General features: G+C 45.2%; 1 protein-coding gene across 1 annotated transcript in view; it reads right to left on the reverse strand.

Annotated features, from left to right (window-relative positions):
- The window catches only part of ADCY2 (adenylate cyclase 2), a gene marked incomplete at its 5' end in the record, with an annotated part of 149,422 nt that extends 145,233 nt beyond the window's left edge, over positions 1-4,189 (reverse strand). The window contains one exon of the mRNA XM_081872615.1: positions 3,947-4,189. Within this exon, the coding sequence (XP_081728741.1) occupies positions 3,947-4,189 (243 nt within the window). The remainder of the gene's footprint in view (positions 1-3,946) is intronic.
- Positions 4,190-21,031: the final 16,842 nt, after the last annotated feature.

The raw sequence follows: 21,031 nt of genomic DNA on the forward strand, positions 1-21,031 counted from the left end.
TGGACTTGAACATATCACAGAATATTTAGAGCAGGGTGATGGGAGAAGACCACCAGTCTAATCTGAACAGAAATACTACTGCTCTAGCTTACCTCTAGCTATTTCACTGGCTTCAGTGTTTTTGATTTATATCTGCTCTGAAATTGACATAGCTCTGTATACCACAGAAACGTTTATAAACTTTGAAGGTCTATTAAAACTCAGAAAGTAACTTCCAATGGCTCATGGCCATTCCTGACCCAGGTGACCCACTTCTCCAGCAGAAACCTCCTTGACCAGAATGCATCCCCCCACCTTCCAATTTAACACCTCTGCAAAACCTTCATAAAATGGGAGACGGGTGCAGAGGAAGTTTCTAGGCAGTTCCTCCATAACAGTCTGCTCCAAATGTGAAGCACTCAGATTCCCAACTGACTAACCACTATGGTAAAAATCAAGCACCCTTCCGGTTTACAAATGCCTCCTCGTTGCAGCAGAAAATACTGCTTTGGAGGTGTGAAGAGTCATCTTAGACTTCATACCAACAGTACAATTCTCACATCACCTCTGAGTGTCATAGAATCACATTTCTATTATCCTCTAGCACCTAGTCTTCTTGTATTTTGTTTTCACTGCCTATTTAATGTTGTTTCAATGGCATTTTATGCCTGACATATTATTGTGGATTTTACGTTTACATGAACATAATTGCCTTTTGTACATTGTCCTGCTATCAAACTGATGTAAAGTGGTTTTTATTTATATTACATATGCCTTCAAATGCAATGTTTTTGAACAGAGTCCGCTCATACATTCAATTTATTATTATTATTATTTATTACTTATACCCTGCCCACCTGGCCATGCCTCCCCAGCCACTCTGGGCGGCTTCCGACAGGGGATTTAAAACACAATAAAACATCCAACGCTAAAAACGTCCCTAATCAGGGCTGTCCAAATCATCAAGTATGCAGTAATCTTATTTTATAAAATGAGGGTGGGATGGGGAAGAATCAGATTTTATTTGCATATTAGTGAGAAACTATTTAACTTGTACTTCTGGAAACAATATGTGAACCAAAACTGAAGGCATCCTTCAGAAATTAGCACTTCTCCAAATTTTGCAATGTGTACAAAAATGCATAAATCAGGGGGGAGTGATTGCATGAGAATACATATATGTGATTGAAAAAAACATAAATGCATGTATTGTATTACAGAAAATTGCTTGCAAAAATGTGTATACTGTATTAGTCAAAACTGCATACCAAAAGGTGTTCATTAGGAAAAAATAACAATAAAATGCAGATAAATTTTCATGGGGATTTAAAAAACAAAATTCCCAAATTGTTGCAAAAAGGTGGAAAATGTGAAAAACTGATAGAAACCAAAGCTGACATCCATGCTTAAATCAGCCAAAACTTATCTGCTTCCAGAGTTCAATAAATCAGAATAGAAATGTATAAAACAGGAGGTCACTTTTGAAGTTACCAAATGATAAACAGTTCTAAGGCCTAAGGATAGGACATAGCTTAGTGGCAGAGCACATGGTTTCAATGCAGAAGGTGCTAGCCTGAGCGAGTCACCCTGAGAGTTGCAACCTGGAAATCTGCTCTGTGCCTTTAAATTCCCCACTGAATCAGGCAGTCAGTGATGAGGCAGCCATGTCTTCTCCCACCTAGTTTCCACAATTGGTTTGCCTACTCTCCTCCAAAGCAGGGGAATATGCCAGGGATGTGGAGAAGGATAGGCAAAAAAGGAGTGTGTGAGAGTTTCTTTGTGCGCGCAGAGAATGGGTAGGGAAATCCTCATTTATTCCAACTCTCGATTCAGGGAGAAATTAATAAGGTGTAAGTGCAGCACTTCCGTGTGACGTTCATTGATAAGCAAGATTGCAGCTCACAGTGGTTCACATCATTACATTCTGAACATGGAAATACTTCACAAGAATGGAAATCTCTTTGACTAATTGCGGCAATCAGGAGGAAAAAATGAGCATTTTGGCTGAGTGTGTGGGCTACACCTGATTACGGTTTATTTCCCTGAACTTTAGACTGAGGGTGCAATCCGGCTCCTATACAGAAGTCAAGACCAAAAACTCCCATTGATTTTAGTGGAGAAGAACTGGAGCCCTGGGAACAAGCTAATAAGGAATTCGACAAATGGCACAAAGTTTTCCTCTGCTGAAAATTAGAGGGTTGTTAACTACAGTCAATCTTGCATGTGTAGCAAATGATGTGAGCAACAGACTACCTTTTAACTGTTTGAAGCAAATGAAAAACGTGGATAGCGAGTGGGACCTGTAACAAGCTGTTCCCATGTGCGGTGCTCCTTATTCACTCTTCCACTCAGCCAGTCAGACCTTTTCTCTAGAATCCTCCATTCCATCCTGTTCCTGCCCACCCCCTCCATCAGTCAGCATTCTGTCCCATGGCGCCCCCCCAGTCCTCCCTCCTCCTCCTCCTCTCCCCCCCCCCGCCCCACACCATATTTTCCTGAATATTTTTCTCACTTCTGCAAACCTTGGGGTTTTCCCCAGCCTGCCCAAACTTCCTCCTGACTGTGGGTGCTGTCCTTTTTGCTACATTAGCAATGACACTCATGCCCAAACATCAAAAATGGAGGGAGGTGGCTCCTTCAACTCCTGTTTTGAGGTGAAAACATTTAAGTGTTAGTTAAAGCTCTTTTGTAGCTTTAAAACCTTCACCTGAACAACAAATACCAATAAGGTTAATCTGTCAGCAGGAAGGAAAGCAAGCAAATGAATTAGAGGTATTAAATTTGGACTGCAAGCCTAAGCACACTTACTCGGCCAGAAACTCTGCTGAAATCTGCGGGATGTTTCCAAGTAGCTATGTTGAGGACTAGAGGCCTGGCAGTTTTATTCCACTTGTGATCCATGAACAGAATATTTAACTAAAAGGACCCAGCAGCCTTCCCAAGCAGGCGTGTCCTCTGCTATTTACATGAATACATGCAAGTTGCCCAAGAGACTGCACAAAGTAATTTTGTGCTGAAACAGACCCGAAGGCAGTCACAATTCAAACCTGCTTTGAAAACACGAAACTGCTAGAAAGTGCCCGGGGTTGGGGAGGCCAAGGAGAGTCTCTGCTTTGCCAGACACACCATGAGGTAACAATTGCAGCGGCTTATCTGAAATTAACTGCATCTCCTGAGCAGAAATGGGTTATGAAGTTATCTGCCAGTATAAAAAATGTAAAAGGAAAAATGCAGCAGAGGCTCTGGAGTACAGAAAAGAAGGGATAGATCCAGACCAGAACATTCCAAATAGCTGTACAACAGGATTACAGCAGAGTAGAACAATCCTTTTAAAAAAGCAACCTGAAAAAGCTGAGATGGAAGTAAGGCTACAATCCCTCACAAACTTTCCTTGAAGTAAATGCCACTGTATAAAGTGGGACTTCCTTGGCGTGGATCTGAGTGGGATCAGGCTGCCCGGCTAATCAACTGTGGTAGGTCGCAAAATGCAGAAATTAAACATGATCATAATGTCACTTGTGTTTCAAAGCAATACAGGCAGGGCTACGTTTGAATTTCTAATCACATGAAATGCTTTTTTACAAAACATTTCTCCATCGGCCCATAACCTCTGGATCGTGGTATTCCGGCAAGTTTGAGAGCTGCCAAATCTGTAAGCCACTTGCACCAAAATTGTCCAGAATTGAGGCTTCCCATTCATTAGAAACGCAAAGCTACAACAATGTGTACCGTTATGTGTGAAACTGAATAGTCATATTTTTTAAAAAAAGAAAAATCAATAAAGCTCCAAATTAAAATGCAGCCCATTCATGTGAGAATAAAACGAGGCGATTTTAAAAAAATATCGGAAAATAAGCTCTGCCTATGTTGGTTGGAAGCCTTCCCTTCTCTTTGGGAGAGTTGAGGGGGCCGCAGCCCAGCCCAGGGCGGCGGGGGAGAAGCCCCTCGGCCCTCCCTCCAGACTCACCAGCCCGGCGGCGAAGAAGAAGAAGACGGCCAGCAGAGCCAGGCAGGCGCCCAGCACGATCAGCAGCAGGAAGACGAGCAGCGGGTGCTGCTGGCTCAGGCAGGAGTACGACTCGTAGAGCCAGTCGCGGCCCGGGGCGCGCGGGCGGCGGCGGCAGCACAGGCGCAGCCGGCGGGGCCCCTCGGAGCCCTCCGGGGCCCCGCAGCCCTCGCCGCGCTCCGCAGGCTCCCCGTGCCTCCTCATGGCGCGCGGGCGCCGCCGATCTGGCCGGCCGCTCCTCAGGACGCCGCCGCCGCCGCCGCCGCCGCCGCCCCCCGGCCGCCCCCGACGGCGCAGCGCCCCGGCCGCCTCCGCATGCCGCGCCGGGAGCCGGAGGGCGGCGCTCGCCTGCTGCGGCTGCTGCGGCTGCTGGCGGCGTCCCGGCGGAGAGGCGAGCGGCCGAAGGCGCCCCAGCCAGTCCCCGAGCGGCGGCGGTGGCGGCGGCGACGCGCGAGGAGAAGGCGGGCTCCGGCTCCGGCTCCGCCGCCCGCCCCCCGCCCCCCGCCTTGGGCGCGGGAGCGCGCGCTCCGCCGCCGGGAAAGCCGCGTGGCACCAAGGCCGGGGGTGGACTAGATGACCCCGGGGGACCCTTCCAAGGCCACGGTTCTCTGGGGTGGGCGCTGCACTTGGCGACGGGGGATCTGAGCGTGTGCAGAGGGCAGCTGGGCGGTGGACGCCGACAGCCAGGACAAGGACTTCGCGGGTTCGATGTGTTATAGAAACGGGAGAGAGTGGAAAGGGATCCCGGGGGACATCTAGTCCAACCCGCCGGAACGCAAAAATCTTTTGCCCAACGTGGGGCTCATGCTTTACTGACTGAGCTCTCCTTCAGCTGCGACGCGTGAAATGGGTCGCCTTGCGCCGAAACCATCAGTGCCGAAGCTTCCTCGGCGGCGCCTCGGAGCGCACGGGTCGGAAGTGGGGCAAGGCGCCGGGCTTCCCGCAACTAGATCCACGCCCCAAGCAGGACAATCACAAGAAAGTCCCTGGGGCTTACTCCAGAGTAAATGAGTACAGGCGTGCAGCCCAAGTGCCACTTGCTTGGGTGACAGTTGCATGGGATGGATCGCAACCTCCGCAGGGGCGTGTTGGCTCCGGACCAGGAGGAAGCCTCGCTGGATTCAGGGGCGCTTACTCCCCAATGTCCAGGGAAGCAGCTTTCAAGAGATTTCCTCCGACGGCTGAGAGACGCCTGTCCCAAGGGCTCTGCTGTCCTCTGTCTAGCAGCGCTCATGCAAACAGCTAATAGCCGAGTGTGCAAGCGCAGCAAGGCTGCCGAGTTGGCTCCTGGTGAACGCGCAGCAAAGCAGAAGGAAAGACTTGCTCCCATCCTGGAGCCCCAGTGGTGGCACCTGAAATGCATAGGTGGGGGTGTTTGTTTGGGAACTCGGCAGCTTACAGATAAAAATAAGAACAGCTAAAAACATTGAAAATAACAGTCATAAAAAATAAACACTGATAGAGTTATCATTGTGTATAAACTTACAGGCTTAAGCAGTATGTGGACTGAGAACTCCCAGAAGTGCAAGCTGGATTTCGAAGGGGCAGAGGAACCAGAGACCAAATTGCAAACATGCACTGGATTATGGAGAAAGCTAGAGAGTTCCAGAAAGACATCTACTTCTGCTTCATTGACTACGCAAAAGCCTTTGACTGTGTCGACCACAGCAAACTATGGCAAGTTCTTAAAGAAATGGGAGTGCCTGATCACCTCATCTGTCTCCTGAGAAATCTCTATGTGGGACAAGAAGCTACAGTTAGAACTGGATATGGAAAAACTGATTGGTTCAAAATTGGGAAAGGAGTACGACAAGGCTGTATATTGTCTCCTTGCTTATTTAAATTATATGCAGAATTCATCATGCGAAAGGCTGGACTGGATGAATCCCAAGCCGGAATTAAGATTGCCAGAAGAAATATCAAGAACATCAGATATGCAGATGACACAACCTTGATGGCAGAAAGTGAGGAGGAATTAAAGAACCTGTTAATGAGGGTGAAAGAGGAGAGCGCAAAATATGGTCTGAAGCTCAACATCAAAAAACCGAAGATCATGGCCACTGGGCCCATCACCTCCTGGCAAATAGAAGGGGAAGAAATGGAGGCAGTGAGAGATTTTACTTTCTTGGGCTCCATGATCACTGCAGATGGTGACAGCAGTCACGAAATTAAAAGACGCCTGCTCCTTGGGAGAAAGGCGATGGCAAACCTAGACAACATCTTAAAAAGCAGAGACATCACCTTGCCAACAAAGGTCCGTATAGTAAAAGCCATGGTTTTCCCAGTAGTGATGCATGGAAGTGAGAGCTGGACCATAAAGAAGGCTGATCGCCTAAGAATTGATGCTTTTGAATTATGGTGCTGGAGGGGACTCTTGAGAGTCCCATGGACTGCAAGAAGATCAAACCTCTCCATTCTGAAGGAAATCAGCCCTGAGTGCTCACTGGAAGACAGATCCTGAAGCTGAGGCTCCAAGACTTTGGCCACCTCATGAGAAGAGAAGACTCCCTGGAAAAGACCCTGATGTTGGGAAAGATTGAGGGCACAAGGAGAAGGGGATGGCAGAGGACGAGATGGTTGGACACTGTTCTCGAAGCTACAAACATGAGTCTGACCAAACTGCGGGAGGCAGTGGAAGACAGGAGTGCCTGGCGTGCTCTGGTCCAGGGGGTCACGAAGAGTCGGACACGACTAAACGACTAAACAACAACAATAAACTTACAGATAATTACAATAAAAACAGCATGGCACCAGCCCTTTCAATAAAAGCCACCTGTCCCCCAGAGCCTGCTGTTCTTCACCTCTGGGCAGAACAACAAGGAGGGAGTCAGTTTGGCTTCCCCAGAGAGAGTTCCATAGTCTGGGAGTAGCCACTGAAAAGGCTCTGTCCTGCATCCCCACCAAGTGTGCATGGAGAAAGGCCTCCATGGAAGATCTCAGAACCTGGGCAGTTTTGGATGAGGGAATACAGTCTTTCAGATAGCCAGGACCAAAGCTATGTAGGGCTTCATAGCGGTGGCATAGTGTGAGAGTACGGGAGGGGCACAGTTTTGGGGGGGTGTATTCCTCACAATGCCCTGCTGTGTTGTGAGCTGTTGCGTCCTTCTCACACTGGAGGGCACCTTGAGAAGGATGCAACAGCTCACGGTGCTCTGCCACCCAAGTGCCATTTTTGCAAGTCTCACGAAACAGCACTGGGCTCACAGGGCAACCTGAGTGCACCCCTCAAAGTATGGTGTCGTTGCCTGGGCAGGCTCCCCATTGTGCAGCCAAGCAGGTGGTGCAGTGCTGCCCTATTTAGCTCCAGTGGGCGGAGGGTGCAACTTTTCTGACTGACATATGCAACTTTTATGACTTGACGTGTAGAAAACCACATGAATTTGACCTTTGGAGAGTTTGTAAGTAAACCATTTTCTAACTTACCAATCGTGGTCTTTTCCTATGCTGGGGGAAGAAGGAAACTTGGAAGGAACTTTTAAAGGGGACAATTTTGGAACTCATCTGGAAAGGCCTTAAAGCAGGGGTCAGCAAACTTTTTCAGCAGGGGTGCGGTCCACTGTCCCTCAGACCTTGTGAGGGGCCAGACTGTATTTTTTGGGGGGGAATGAATGAATTCATATGCCCCACAAATAACCCAGAGATGCATTTTAAATAAAAGGACACATTCTACTCATGTAAAAACACGCTGATTCCCAGGCCATCCACGGGCTAGATTTAGAAGGCGATTGGGCCGGATCCGACCCCCGAGCCTTAGTTTGCCTACCCATGCCTTAAAGGTTTTACAGCCTATATTTCCACATTTTACTTTGCTGCCTTTTTAAACATTTTAAATCTACTGGGGTTCTTTGACCAAAGAGTACTTGCTTTGCTCTCAGGGGCGTAGCTAGCTGCTCCAACACCTGGAGCGGCCAGGGTGGGGCGACCCACCCATGGGGGCGCTGTGGTGAGCTGCCCACTGAGTCCGCTTGGCAGACGCAAGCCCCACGCTGCCATTTTGGGCAGCGAGGGGCCCTGAGCCACCGCGTCACTCCCAGGAGAGACATGTGGCTCAGGCGCGCTGCAGGCCAGGCCCTGTGGTAAGTGCCATCCCCCCTGGTGTGCCATTTCGTCCCCCCCCCCAAAGGATGATACCTGGGGCAGACTGCACTCCCTGCACCTCCGTTCCTACGCCCCTGTTTGCTCTGTACTTGGATCCTGGCATCCACAAATTCTGTTCCCAGATACAGATACCAACTCCAATACCAAAGGTAATACAGTGGTACCTCGGGTTACAGACGCTTCAGGTTACAGACTCCACTAACCCAGAAATATTACCTCGGGTTAAGAACTTTGCTTCAGGATGAGAACAGAAATCATGTTCCAGCGGTGCGGCGGCAGCAGGAGGCCCCATTAGCTAAAGTGGTGCTTCAGGTTAAGAACTGTTTCAGGTTAAGTACGGACCTCCAGAACGAATTAAGTACTTAACCCGAGGTACCACTGTATATATTAATAATGGCAAGTAGGCATTGACAGCTTTCTCTTCCATGAATTTGTCTGAAGTCATTCCTTTCAAACTGTCTCAAATTTGTAACTGTTACTACATCTTGTGCTGGTAAATCCCAGTGTTTTTAATCTGGCCAGAGAAAAGAAAATAGAATCAGAATTCTCAAATCCTTTCGGAGACAGCGTCAGATAGTTGGGAAGGTGTGTTGCGTTGTTGTTCCTGGGAGGGGGTGTCTAGTGCTCCACTGGTCTGCTTGTTCCCCCTGTATTATATGTGAATAGTGGAAAGGTCTTTGTAGAATGAAATTTAACCCCTAAAGCCGTCACTCAGAAAAGTCGAGAGTGTGAAATAAAGTTTTTGGTTCTGTGCAATCTGTCATATAAGGCATTATTCCATGTACTGGAATAAAAAAAATACTAAGGGACTACCTGCAGCAGCATTAACTTTTCTCCTTTAGGCACCTACATTGTTGGCACCAAACATGGAATGAACTCTGACGGCTAGCTAGCATTCCTTCCATAGAGCAGCCGAGAGAGATGCAGTCTTGTGGAAGGAAAGGGTGAAGAAAAGAAAAGCTTCCATCATGCTTACATGTGAATACATCAGCACATGATCAAGTTCAGGATTTATCCTTTCAAACCATGAGGTGTAGACAAAAGTGAGTCTAATGAGCTCTAATCATGTATTTCTCCATATTGAAAAAAGCTATTAGGAAAACAAAAGGAGAGAGCGATAAAAGGCAGCAGGAGAAGAGAGACAAGAAACACTGTGTCACCCCATTATTGTGCTTGCTAAAATGCAGACCAGCCAGGCATGTAATCAGGAGGAAAAGGGAGAGAAAATATAGGTTAGGTGACATCATTTATTGAACCAACATCTCCCGGCAGAAGAGCATGCGGCTCCCTTCTTCAGTCTCTCCTGAGATAAGTTTCTGGGATAAAAGGAAACATGAACCACAGCTACAGGAAGGGCTACAGCTCAGTGGAAAGACACGCAAACCTGGGACCTCACATATTCCCATCTTTGGTCTCTGGCATTTCCAGCAACAATGATCTGCAGTAGCAGAGCTAAGAGGGAGTGTCGAGAGAGGCTGAATTTGCCCATTCCTCCTGCAATATAGGGATGGGGGTGAGCTACATGTGGTTTAAGTAAACCATGATCAAAGTATCCAAGGCAGCACTTCAGTGAAGGGATGAGACAGGCACCAGCATGTGTGAGCCCCGTCAGTAGCACCTCTCCGTCCCAGCCGGCAGCAGAAACGCAGCAGGAGGGAAGCCAGCTGTTCACCCTTTAAAACATCCATGAGCAGAGGACAGCTGGAGGCAGAAAGACACATTGGGACCCAAGATAAAGACAAATCAGGGATTTCATTTTCTCTTTTTTCCACTATTCACTTCAGTTCTCCCCACTTCCTCATCAGTGTGCAACTGGAAAAAAGTCCTGAAATTTATCAGCCTTTTACAGCAAATTTCTCTCAATGTATTTTTTCATCTCTTAGTGTATTTCTTCTCTTAGTGTATTTTTCATCTCTGTTGGAAGCCGCCCAGAGTGGCTGGGGAAACCCAGCCAGATGGGCGGGGTACAAATAATAAATTATTATTATTATTATTATTATTATTATTATTATTATTATTATTATCAATATGCATATTTTTGTGTGCAGTTTTGCCTAATATACACAGTTTTATAAAACAGCTTTGCCAAAGGTGATGCATTTTTATGTTACTTTCAATAGCATATTCGTTTATATGCACAGTTAAGTATATGTATCTTTCTACACATTTCTTGGCTAAAGAACTGCATTGCATAATTTCATAGAATCATAGAGTTGGAAGAGACCACAAGGGCCATCGAGTCCAACCCCCTGCCAAGCAGGAAACAATTTCAAGATGTGTGACTCTCCATATTATTTCAGAAAGTGTGGATTAGGTAATTTCACCTTTACATTTCACCTTTAAATGGAATTTCTCCTCCATATACCTATGTCAAGCAGTGGGGGGGGGGGCGGCAAAGAGAGGAATTCCCCATCCATATGCTTTTATTAGTTGTGGCATAGAAGGTGCAGGAAATTGGGCAGGAGAAACTCTTGACAGATGTTGAAATGGAAAGTGTTGCTAATAGAGGGACCTAGGCAGAGCCCACAGACTCAATAACAATACTTTTGCCTGTACAGTTTTAAATCTGTGCCCATTCTGAACTGCCCGTGCTGTTCAACTGTTAGCATAAATTGCAAGCTTTCACTAAGCCCGTTCCCCATTTTTCTTCTTTCATAAATGAAAAGCAATTTTGTCCTTGATGCAAATTAGTATTAGTCATAACATTCTCTCTATAAAGTACATTCAGGCTGGAGCTATACATGCAAGGAAATGAAGTGATAAGAGTCTGGAAGGTATAGTCTGTGTATGTGTGTGTGTGCGCGCCTACACACACACACACACACACACAGTCATACTTTCTGTATATAGAAAAGTAGTAGAGCAAGGAGGTGACTGCAGCCTTTATACCTATAGGGAGGGCTTCAAAACAAAACGGAGGCATTCAAAAGTGGCCCACAACATAATATCTGAAGAAGTGCAATTCACTACCCATATTGAGGGCTCTCCCATGTCTGAGAATACAGCTTCTTCAGAGATCACATGTTTTTTGAGAGTGATTCCTGCATCTACAAACATGGTATGGGACACATCCCACCGGAAGGTTTTGTGTACTCTTGGATTGCCGTATAAGGGTGAAATCAGAGATATCGGACAGCTTGAGATTTTAACATTCAGTAAGAGAAGGGGTCCACAGCTCTGTGGTAGATTTACAAAAAGAAAAGAAAAACACCAAAAATTCAATTTTAGAAGGGGGCAAGATTAGACATGGATACATAAAGCTGTCAGTATATGAGAACATCGCAGCTGCAAACAGCCAGCTTGTTGACATCACAAGATGCGGCTAGCTGTGGGAAAGAATTTCCCAGGAAGTTCACAGGCTGGAAAGGGCTCTGTGAAGAGTGTAATTTGAAACCTTCCGTTTGCGCATGTACAGGAAGTTTGTCAGACTTGCTAGAAGAACTGAACTGAAAGGACGTGTTTTTCTCTAGTGCTGTAGACAGAAATAAAAGAATGTAAATAGACGTTTCTGTCTGTCTCCTTTTCCCTGCTAGGGAAGAAGCAGGAGGAGGGGGTGTGCATTTACCCACGCTTGGGAAAATGTCGCCTATCAAAAATCTCCCTGGTCTGTCTGGATGTCAGCCAGAGGAGGTTACCGGTATGCAAGCTCCGAGGACAGTGAGAGGGGCCAGCCTCTGTGGAGGGGGCTTGCAAACCAACAAATGGTAGCAGAGCCCGATGGTTGCTACAACAAGTGATTGCACGGTGGATGGCTGAGACTGTGAAGCACTACTAAAGGCGGCTGGAGCACCAAGTGGGAGACATTTTCTGCTGATAAGCAACGATCCACGGACCTCTGCGATTGCTGATTTATGGCTGGATGCTGAACACAAATTGAAATCTTTTTCGGTTCACGGTGAAAAAAGCTCCTGTTTTGGATAAAACAGAGCGGAGAGAAGCCACATACTTCGCATTCCAGAGCAACTGATAAGGTTCTGCCATCCTCTGCCAAGTTCCGTTGCTAAGCGACAAGACGTGAGTACTTTTTGAGCTAAATTTATGAGCTGGTTAGCTTAAAGAGCAAAGAGAGAAAAAGAAGCTTCAAAAGTGAAAGCAAGGCTGGGTTTTCAGCGACGTTTGTTGTAAACAAACTGTTGGAAAGGGACTTTCCAAGCAGCTACGCTGCAAAGAGCTGTTGGATTGCAGTGAGGGCTTGTTGTTTACAGATTCTCGGAAGGGAAAATTCTTTTTTTTTAATGAATATTTATTAGCATTTTCAACAACAACACAAAAACAAAAATAAACAAAAAATTACAAAAATACAAAAATACAAAAGTACAAAACTTAAAGACAATTACAAACACATAAAATTTCAATTGCTTATTTTCTTTTACCTTGCTTCTCAGACCTCCTCGCACCTCCCCTTCTTGTATTCCAATTCAAATTATTAGCTCAGCAAATCCTTTTTACTTATTTCTCAACTTTAACTTGATAATTTATTTTAACATGTTATTATTTTATTTTTTCTCTTTCATCCATTTCCTCAGTTTATTTTTACAAACCTTATTTTCATTTAATTTAGATCGTTTTAAAGACCAGTTTTAGCTTATCCAAACTTAAACATCAATACTTATACATCAATACTCATTCTTAAACATTTTTCCTAAAGTCGACCAAAATTCCCTTCCACGGCTTTCCCAATTTTCGTACGAATAGCAAAACAAAACAAATTATAATTATATACCCTTTGGATTCCCAGACTCCACCCACCCCTTTCCCGGTTTCAGTCCCCAACAAGTGTCCATCAGTCTCAATATACTATTAGCCTGGAGATCTCACGTCCGAGGCTCTTAAATCTCTCTCAGTTCCTCTCTGCCGGCCTTTTTGATAGTCCTTAATGTTGAACCCCAAATCTCAGAGATGCTCCGGCCCAACAGGATCCATGTTTCTTCCAGCCAGACCTCCATACTTAAAAGTAAAGCCTATGGGGTATTCCAACTCTTGTTTCATACTCCTTTCCAGTCCAAATGTCCCCAAAGCTCTAACTTCCACCTTAATCAAATTTATAATCCTTCGGTCTTCAGATCTCCACATAAGGAGATCTCTCAATTTTTCACTCTCCAATTCAGGCCAGACTTTCCACATCAAGTTTTTATTTTCCTTTGCTGCCATCATGTCAGGCCTCAAATTACAGCTCTCCTTTGACATCTGCAGAATTACAGCTCCTCCTTCCTTCTCTTCAGGGGCAACATATGTCTCCTTTTCTATGTTCTCAAAGCTCTCAAGTTTCTCTATTTGTCCAATTGAATAGGCTTCCTGTTTCAAATCCTTATCAAATTCAACAATGTTATTTACTGTTATGTCCAGAGTTGTAACATTTGTAGCCAAAACATCGATTTGGCCTTGTAACTTTCCCAAGAGAACAAATGCTCTATCCATTTCAGCCTGAATTTTCCCTCCTCCAGCCATTCTTGTAATGTCCCTAAACCACTTCTAGAGGGATTTTGGTTCCTTAATGTTCCTTTCAGCTTAAATCCAAAAAACAGGTTAGTTTGTATCAACCCTTCCTTATTTTCAACAAATTGTAACAAATATAGCCAGCAGAGGCAACAGAAACAAAGTTCTCTTTTTCCGTTTTGACAGCTAACTTGACAGCTGTCAAACTCTTCAATACTTCGTCAACAGGCTCTCTTGCGGGACGCTCCCGGGTCCAGGGGGGGGTGGAACTTAAGCTCCCAAAATAGTTCTTCATCCTCCAATACAATTTCTTATAATACCAAACCGTGAAATTAAAGTCTTTTACAAGAAAGAAAAAAAGGATTCTCTCGACCTTAGTTAGCAGGTCCTTTGCTTTAAATTATTTACAAAGGGGGGGGGGCGGACTTTCTTTTTAAACCTTCCCCGCTCGTGCCTAATTCATCAAAATTTCCTTAAAGTTCCAATTTCCGTACTACTCACGGGTTGTTGCTTTAGAGTCCAATTGTTCAAAGGGAAAAGTCAGCGCTCTCCAACAATGGCATTGCGGCTTCACTCCGCAGAAGAAGCAGTCTACTCTCAGCACCGCGCCGCACCCTGTCCCCGTTCCGGAGCCTTTAAAAAGGCTCCTTCACAGCTTGGGGGGGCGCAAATGGTGCCCGCGTCGCCGCAGCGGCAAGACCCGATCCTGCGGAGCTGGTTCCCTCCGGAGCTCAGAGGGAATCCGTCATTAGTCGATGGCGCTAACCCGGAAGTCCTCGGATGGGAAAATTCCAGGCACCTGGGCTGACTGCCAGGTACAAAGCAGCTAGTAAACAGGACATAGATTTTGGATTTTCCAGCTTGTAGCTGAAAGCTGCAGCTTGGGATTTAAAGATGGCTCTGTTCTCTCAAAAACTTAATAGCCAAAATTGGATAGAATGGTCTTTTGCAATGGAATTCCTGCTAGTGGGAGAGCAATTATGGGACTTAGTGCTACCCCCCACAGCCTGTTGCTGTACAAGCAAAGGGAGAGAAGGCTGCAGTTCAAGATGAATTGAAGCAGCGTGTGATTGGAATTTTGGCTGAAAATGTGGACGCTTATCTTGAGCCAGTCCTAAAGGGTGCCGAAGAACCAAGGGTCGCTTGGGAGTCACTCCGGAAAGCTTGTGAAGCTGGGGTGGGAAGCAATGACCGAGAATTGGTTGCACCAAAGGGGGAGAGCCAAGATGAAGCTAGCCAAATTCTTGAGAGCTCATCAAAAGCTGGGAGGAGTTTTGAGCCACAACAAGGAAGTGAAGGGACTGTTGCTCCAGTTGCTGATGATGATCCTGTTACTGCTGCAATGGCTATTGCTGATGGGGGGAGTGAAGCTTGGAAATCAAGCACCCCCACTACTATTGCTACAGAAGAGAAAGCTGTAGCTCAGAATGCTGTTCGTCAGGACACACCACGTCAGGAGAAAGGAGCTAGAGGGAGCTCTGTAAAGCCTGAGGGCGTACCACCCAAGAGGTAGAATCATTGAATCATAGAATCATAAAACAAAGGGTGTACCACCCAAGAGGTAGAATCATAGAATCATAGAATCATAGAGTTGGAAGAGACCACAAGGGCCATCGAGTCCAACCCCCTGCCAAGCAGGAAACACCATCAGAGCACTCCTGACATATGGTTGTCAAGCCTCTGCTTAAAGACCTCCAAAGAAGGAGACTCCACCACACTCCTTGGCAGCAAATTCCACTGTCAAACAGCTCTTACTGTCAGGAAGTTCTTCCTAATGTTTAGGTGGAATCTTTTTTCTTGTAGTTTGGAACCATTGCTCCATGTCCGCTTCTCTGGAACAGCAGAAAACAACCTTTCTCCCTCCTCTATGTGACATCCTTTTATATATTTGAACATAGCTATCATATCACCCCTTAACCTCCTCTTCTCCAGGCTAAACATGCCCAGCTCCCTTAGCCGTTCTTCATAAGGCATCGTTTCCAGGCCTTTGACCATTTTGGTTGCCCTCCTCTGGACACGTTCCAGTTTGTCAGTGTCCTTCTTGAACTGTGGTGCCCAGAACTGGACACAGTACTCCAGGTGAGGTCTGACCAGAGCAGAATACAGTGGCACTATTACTTCCCTTGATCTAGATGCTATACTCCTATTGATGCAGCCCAGAATTGCATTGGCTTTTTTAACTGCCGCGTCACACTGTTGGCTCATGTCAAGTTTGTGGTCAACCAAGACTCCTAGATCCTTTTCACATGTACTGCTCTCAAGCCAGCTGTCACCCATCTTGTATTCGTGCCTCTCATTTTTTTTGCCCAAGTGCAATACTTTACATTTCTCCCTATTAAAATTCCTCTTGTTTGTTTTGGCCCAGTTCTCTAATCTGTCAAGGTCGTTTTGAAGTGTGATCCTGTCCTCTGGGGTGTTAGCCACCCCTCCCAGTTTGGTGTCATCTGCAAATTTGATCAGGATGCCCTTGAGTCCATCATCCAAGTCGTTGATAAAGATGTTGAATAAGACCGGGCCCAAGACAGAACCCTGTGGCACCCCACTAGTCACTCTTCTCCAGGATGAAGAGGAACCATTGATGAGCACCCTTTGGGTTCGGTCAGTCAGCCAGTTACAAATCCACTGAGTGGTAGCATAGTCAAGACCGCATTTTACCAGCTTCTTTACAAGAATATCATGGGGCACCTTGTTAAATGCCTTGCTGAAATCAAGGTAGGTTACATCCACTGCGTTCCCTTCATCTACCAGGCTTGTAATTCTGTCAAAAAACGAGATCAGGTTAGTCTGACATGACTTATTTTTCAGAAATCCATGCTGACTATTGGTGATCACAGCATTCCTTTCTAGGTGCTCACAGACTGTTTGCTTAATGATCTGCTCCAGAATCTTCCCTGGTATTGATGTCAGACTGACTGGGCGGTAATTATTTGGGTCCTCTCTTTTCCCCTTTTTGAAAATAGGGACAACATTTGCCCTCCTCCAGTCTGCCGGGACTTCGCCTGTTCTCCAGGAATTCTCGAAGATGACTGCCAGTGGTTCTGAGATCACATCTGCCAGTTCTTTTAATACTCTTGGATGCAGTTCATCTGGCCCTGGAGACTTGAATACATCTAAACTAGCCAAGTATTCTTGTACTATCTCCTTAGTTATTCTGGTCCGTGTTTCCTCTGCTGAATCATTTGCTCCAAATTCTTCAGGTTAGGCATTGTTTTCTTTATCGGAGAAGACTGAGGCAAAGAAGGCATTGAGGAGTTCAGCCCTTTCTGTGTCCCCTGTTTGCATTTCACCATCTTCTCCTCTGAGTGACCCCACTGTTTCTTTGTTCTTCCTTTTGCTACGAACATACCCATAAAAGCCTTTTTTGTTGCTTTTAAGCTCTCTAGCAAGCCTGAGTTCATTCTGTGCTTTAGCTTTTCTGACTTTGTGTCTACACGTGCTGGCTGTTTGTTTGAATTCCTCTTTGGTGGTTTCCCCCCTTTTCCATTTTTTGCACACATCCTTTTTTAATCTTAACTCAGTTAAAAGTTCTTTAGATAGCCACCCTGGCTTCTTTAGGCACCTTCCATGTTTCCATCTCATTGGTATTGCCTGAAGTTGTGCTTTTACTATCTCCCTCTTAACAAACTCCCAGCCATCATGAACTCCCTTTCCTTTTAGTATTACTGTCCATGGGATCTCACCCAGCACTTCCCTAAGTTTTATGAAGTCAGCTTTCTTAAAGTCAAGAAATTGAGTCCTAGTATGCTTGGCTGCTCCTTTCCGCTGTATAGTAAACTTCAGAAGAGCATGATCGCTCGCGCCTAATGATCCTTCCACTTCTACCCCACTAACCAGGTCATCAACATTGGTTAGGACCAGATCTAAAATGGCTGTTCCTCTTGTTGCTTCTTCCACTTTCTGGACAATGAAGTTGTCCGCAAGGCCAGTGATTCTCATTGCAAAAAACTGGAAAACTCAAGATCTACCCACACTGGAAGAGTGGCAGATGCAGCTGATGGACTATATGCAACTGGCCGAGATGACCGGCAGAATCCGTGATCTGGGAGAAGAGAAGATGGAGGAAGACTGGGAGAAATTCAAGATGTATCTACAAAAACATTGTAATTTGGCTGAATGTTAAGAAGGATGCTAGATTATAAAAAACTGGCCACCACTAAACTAGATTTAAATTTGATGATAAGTGAGACTAAAGAAAATATAAAATTTTTTGGAAGAAGTGCTAGATTATATTTGAATGAGTGGACATGAGATTGTAAACAAGTTGATAATTTGTTTGGAAAAAAATTTTAACGATGTAAATGGGAGCGGGAGACGTGAGGGAGTCCAAAGAAGTGATGAAATTGTTGTGATAGAAGTAAGATTGTTTATTATGTGTGCATTTATATTTAAAAACCTTAATAAATATTTATTAAAAAAAAAAAAAAAAAAGGACCAGATCTGAAATGGCTGTTCCTCTTGTTGCTTCTCCCACTTTCTGGACAATGAAGTTGTCTGCAAGGCCAGTGAGGAATCTGTTTGACCTTATGCTCTTGGCTGAGTTTGACATCCAGCAAATATCCGGGTAATTGAAGTCCCCCCATTACTACTATCTCCCTTCCTTTTGCATGCTTGGCCATCTGTTCCAGGAAGGCATCATCTATGTCCTCCGTTTGGCTTGGGGATCTATAGTAAACTCCCACAATGAGGTCCCTGTTATTCTTCTCTCCCTTAATTTTGACCCAAATGCTCTCACTTTGGCTTTGAGGTTCTAAATCTTGGATCTCTCCACAGGTATACACATCCCTGACATATAACGCCACTCCTCCTCCTTTCTTGTCTGGTCTGTTTCTCTGAAATAGATTGTATCCCTCCATTATTACATTCCAGTCGTGGGACTTATCCCACCAGGTATTCTCAAGAGTTTGCTAGTTCAGCTGTTGCATGTATTACTATTGTTGACAACAAAAGCCAGGTTAAGGGTATGTCTAAGTCAGAGACAACAGGGAGTTGCTAAGCGTAACACTATATTCCCTAACCAAGGTAATGCAGAAGCACTCATTCCTTGGAAAACAGACAACCAGAGAGTTACATTGGTGAAACCAGTGGCGGGTAGTTCCAAGGGTGGAACTGAAACAACAGGGGATTGTTACATGTATAACAACTGTTTGTTTTCTTCTCTGGATCAAGCTTTGTCCACAGCTAACGATGATTCATACGGGGGAGGATGTCAGTATATGAGAACATCGCAGCTGCAAACAGCCAGCTTGTTGACATCACAAGATGTCAACAAGCTGTGGGAAAGAATTTCCCAGGAAGTTCGCAGGGTGGAAAGGGCTCTGTGAAGAGTGTAATTTGAAACCTTCCGTTTGCGCATGTACAGGAAGTTTGTCAGACTTGCTAGAAGAACTGAACTGAAAGGACGTGTTTTTTTCTAGTGCTGTAGACAGAAATAAAAGAATGTAAATAGACATTTCTGTGTGTCTCCTTTTCCCTGCTAGGGAAGAAGCAGGAGGAGGGGGTGTGCATTTACCCACGCTTGGGAAAATGTCGCCTTTCAAAAATCTCCCTGGTCTGTCTGGATGTCAGCCAGAGGAGGTTACCGGTATGCAAGCTCCGAGGACAGTGAGAGGGGCCAGCCTCTGTGGAGGGGGCTTGCAAACCAACAACAGCTCCCCCTCTTTTAAATCAAGACCCCTTGCACTATGCTCTGTTCACCCTTTCTTCCCATCCAGGGCAGTCCTGCCCCCTGCCTGCCCCTCAGAGCCAGCACCTCCCATGGGGCCTTGGCAGCACAGCCTCTTCACCTCCTCGCCCGCTCTCCAGCAGCCACAAGGAGTCTGCCAGCAGCGGCCATGGAGAAGCCATGGAGAGGCAATGGGATGCTTCCTTGCAGCCACAGCTGCAGGAGCTGCTGTCGCTCAGGACAGCTGCCGGCCAAGCCTCCTCTCCAAGCTTGGTGGCAGCAGCACTGGTAGAAGAAATAGGGATGCTCTGTGATCAAATCAGAAACCAGGATGGGTTGTGTAATTCTAGGACTGTCACTGGAAAATCAGGACATTCAAAGGGTACGTGCCTCGTACCCCATGAACCTGTTAGTGGTGGTCACCCTCAGAGGCTCTGCTTTATGTCACTGACAATGCAGGGGAGGGTAGCAGTAACACGAGGTAGGGTCTTCTCAGTGGCAACAGTGTTGTTATTGTTGTGAACTTGTCTATGGGACCCTTATGGGAGCTGAAGGGCAGTAAATAATAAACATGAATAAATAAATAGCACTGGGCTAGGCAACCCAATGGTCTGGGTCAGTATAAAACAGTTTATATGTTCATGGGTGGAAGATGACATATATGGAGCAGTCACTGTGGTGGTTGCCTCTGTAGAAGTAAAGTTCACAATCATATAGGAAGTATCAGCAGGGGACCATTCAACTGAAGGCTGCTACATTGGAATGAATAGGAACCAGCAAAAAAGTATTTCTCTGTGTGTGCCAGATAATATCTAAAGCAGTATTCTTCAACCATGGGTCCCCCTGAACTACAACTCCCATCAACCCCAGCCAACTAAGCCTATTGTCAGGGAAGATTGGAGTTCTATTCCAATAATCTGGGTACACAGTGTTGAAGAACACAGGTAAAACATGTTAAATGTAGACATACTGTACATAACATAGGGACTTTAACATAGTCCTGTAGCTGTCAACATTGAATTAGTCTGTGATTCTCTGGGATGTTGTTAATTATCTGAGATAACCTAAGATGCTACCTCAAGACAGTTCTTCTGACAACTGAACTGGGTTCTTATATTGGACCTGTATTTCATTTTATATATATATATAATATTTATTCAGATTTTGAAAATTACAAAAAAGAAAAATAAAAAAGAAAAATAACAAGACATAAAAATACACACAAACAATTAAAAACAATTAAACAATTAAAAAAGAACAAATCAAACCTTTACATAGCTTTCTTTCCTTTGCTTATTTCCTTGACCTCCTCACACCTCCCTTTTTTGTATTCTAGTTCAATTAGATGTTTCAGCAAATCCTTTCCAGCTTTGTTTTTATCCTAATAATTTATCTTAATATATTGTAATTCTCGTCTTTCACCAATTAATAAATCAATTTTAACCTAATCCTTTATATCATTTCTGCTAAAGCCACATTACTTCATTCCAACATCCTTCTAACATTCCTTAATTTTGCAATATTTCTGTAAATAAACTTTAAATTTTTTCCAATCTTCTTGCACCAACTCTTCACCTTGGTCTTGGATTCTGCCAGTCATTTCCGCCAGTTCCATATAGTCCATCACTTTCATCTGCCATTCTTCCCGGGTGGGTAAATCTTGTGTCTTCCAATACTTCGCAATAAGTATTCTTGCTGCTGTTGCATACATAAAAAAAGTTCTGTCCTTCTTTGGCACCAATTGGCCGACCATGCCCAGGAGAAAGGCCTCTGGTTTCTTCTGAAAGGTATATTTAAATACCTTTTTCATTTCATTATAGATCATCTCCCAGAAAGTCTTAATCCTTGGG

Source organism: Podarcis erhardii (genome assembly GCF_964252035.2).
Source record: "Podarcis erhardii genome assembly, chromosome: 8".
Lineage (NCBI taxonomy): Eukaryota > Metazoa > Chordata > Lepidosauria > Squamata > Lacertidae > Podarcis > Podarcis erhardii.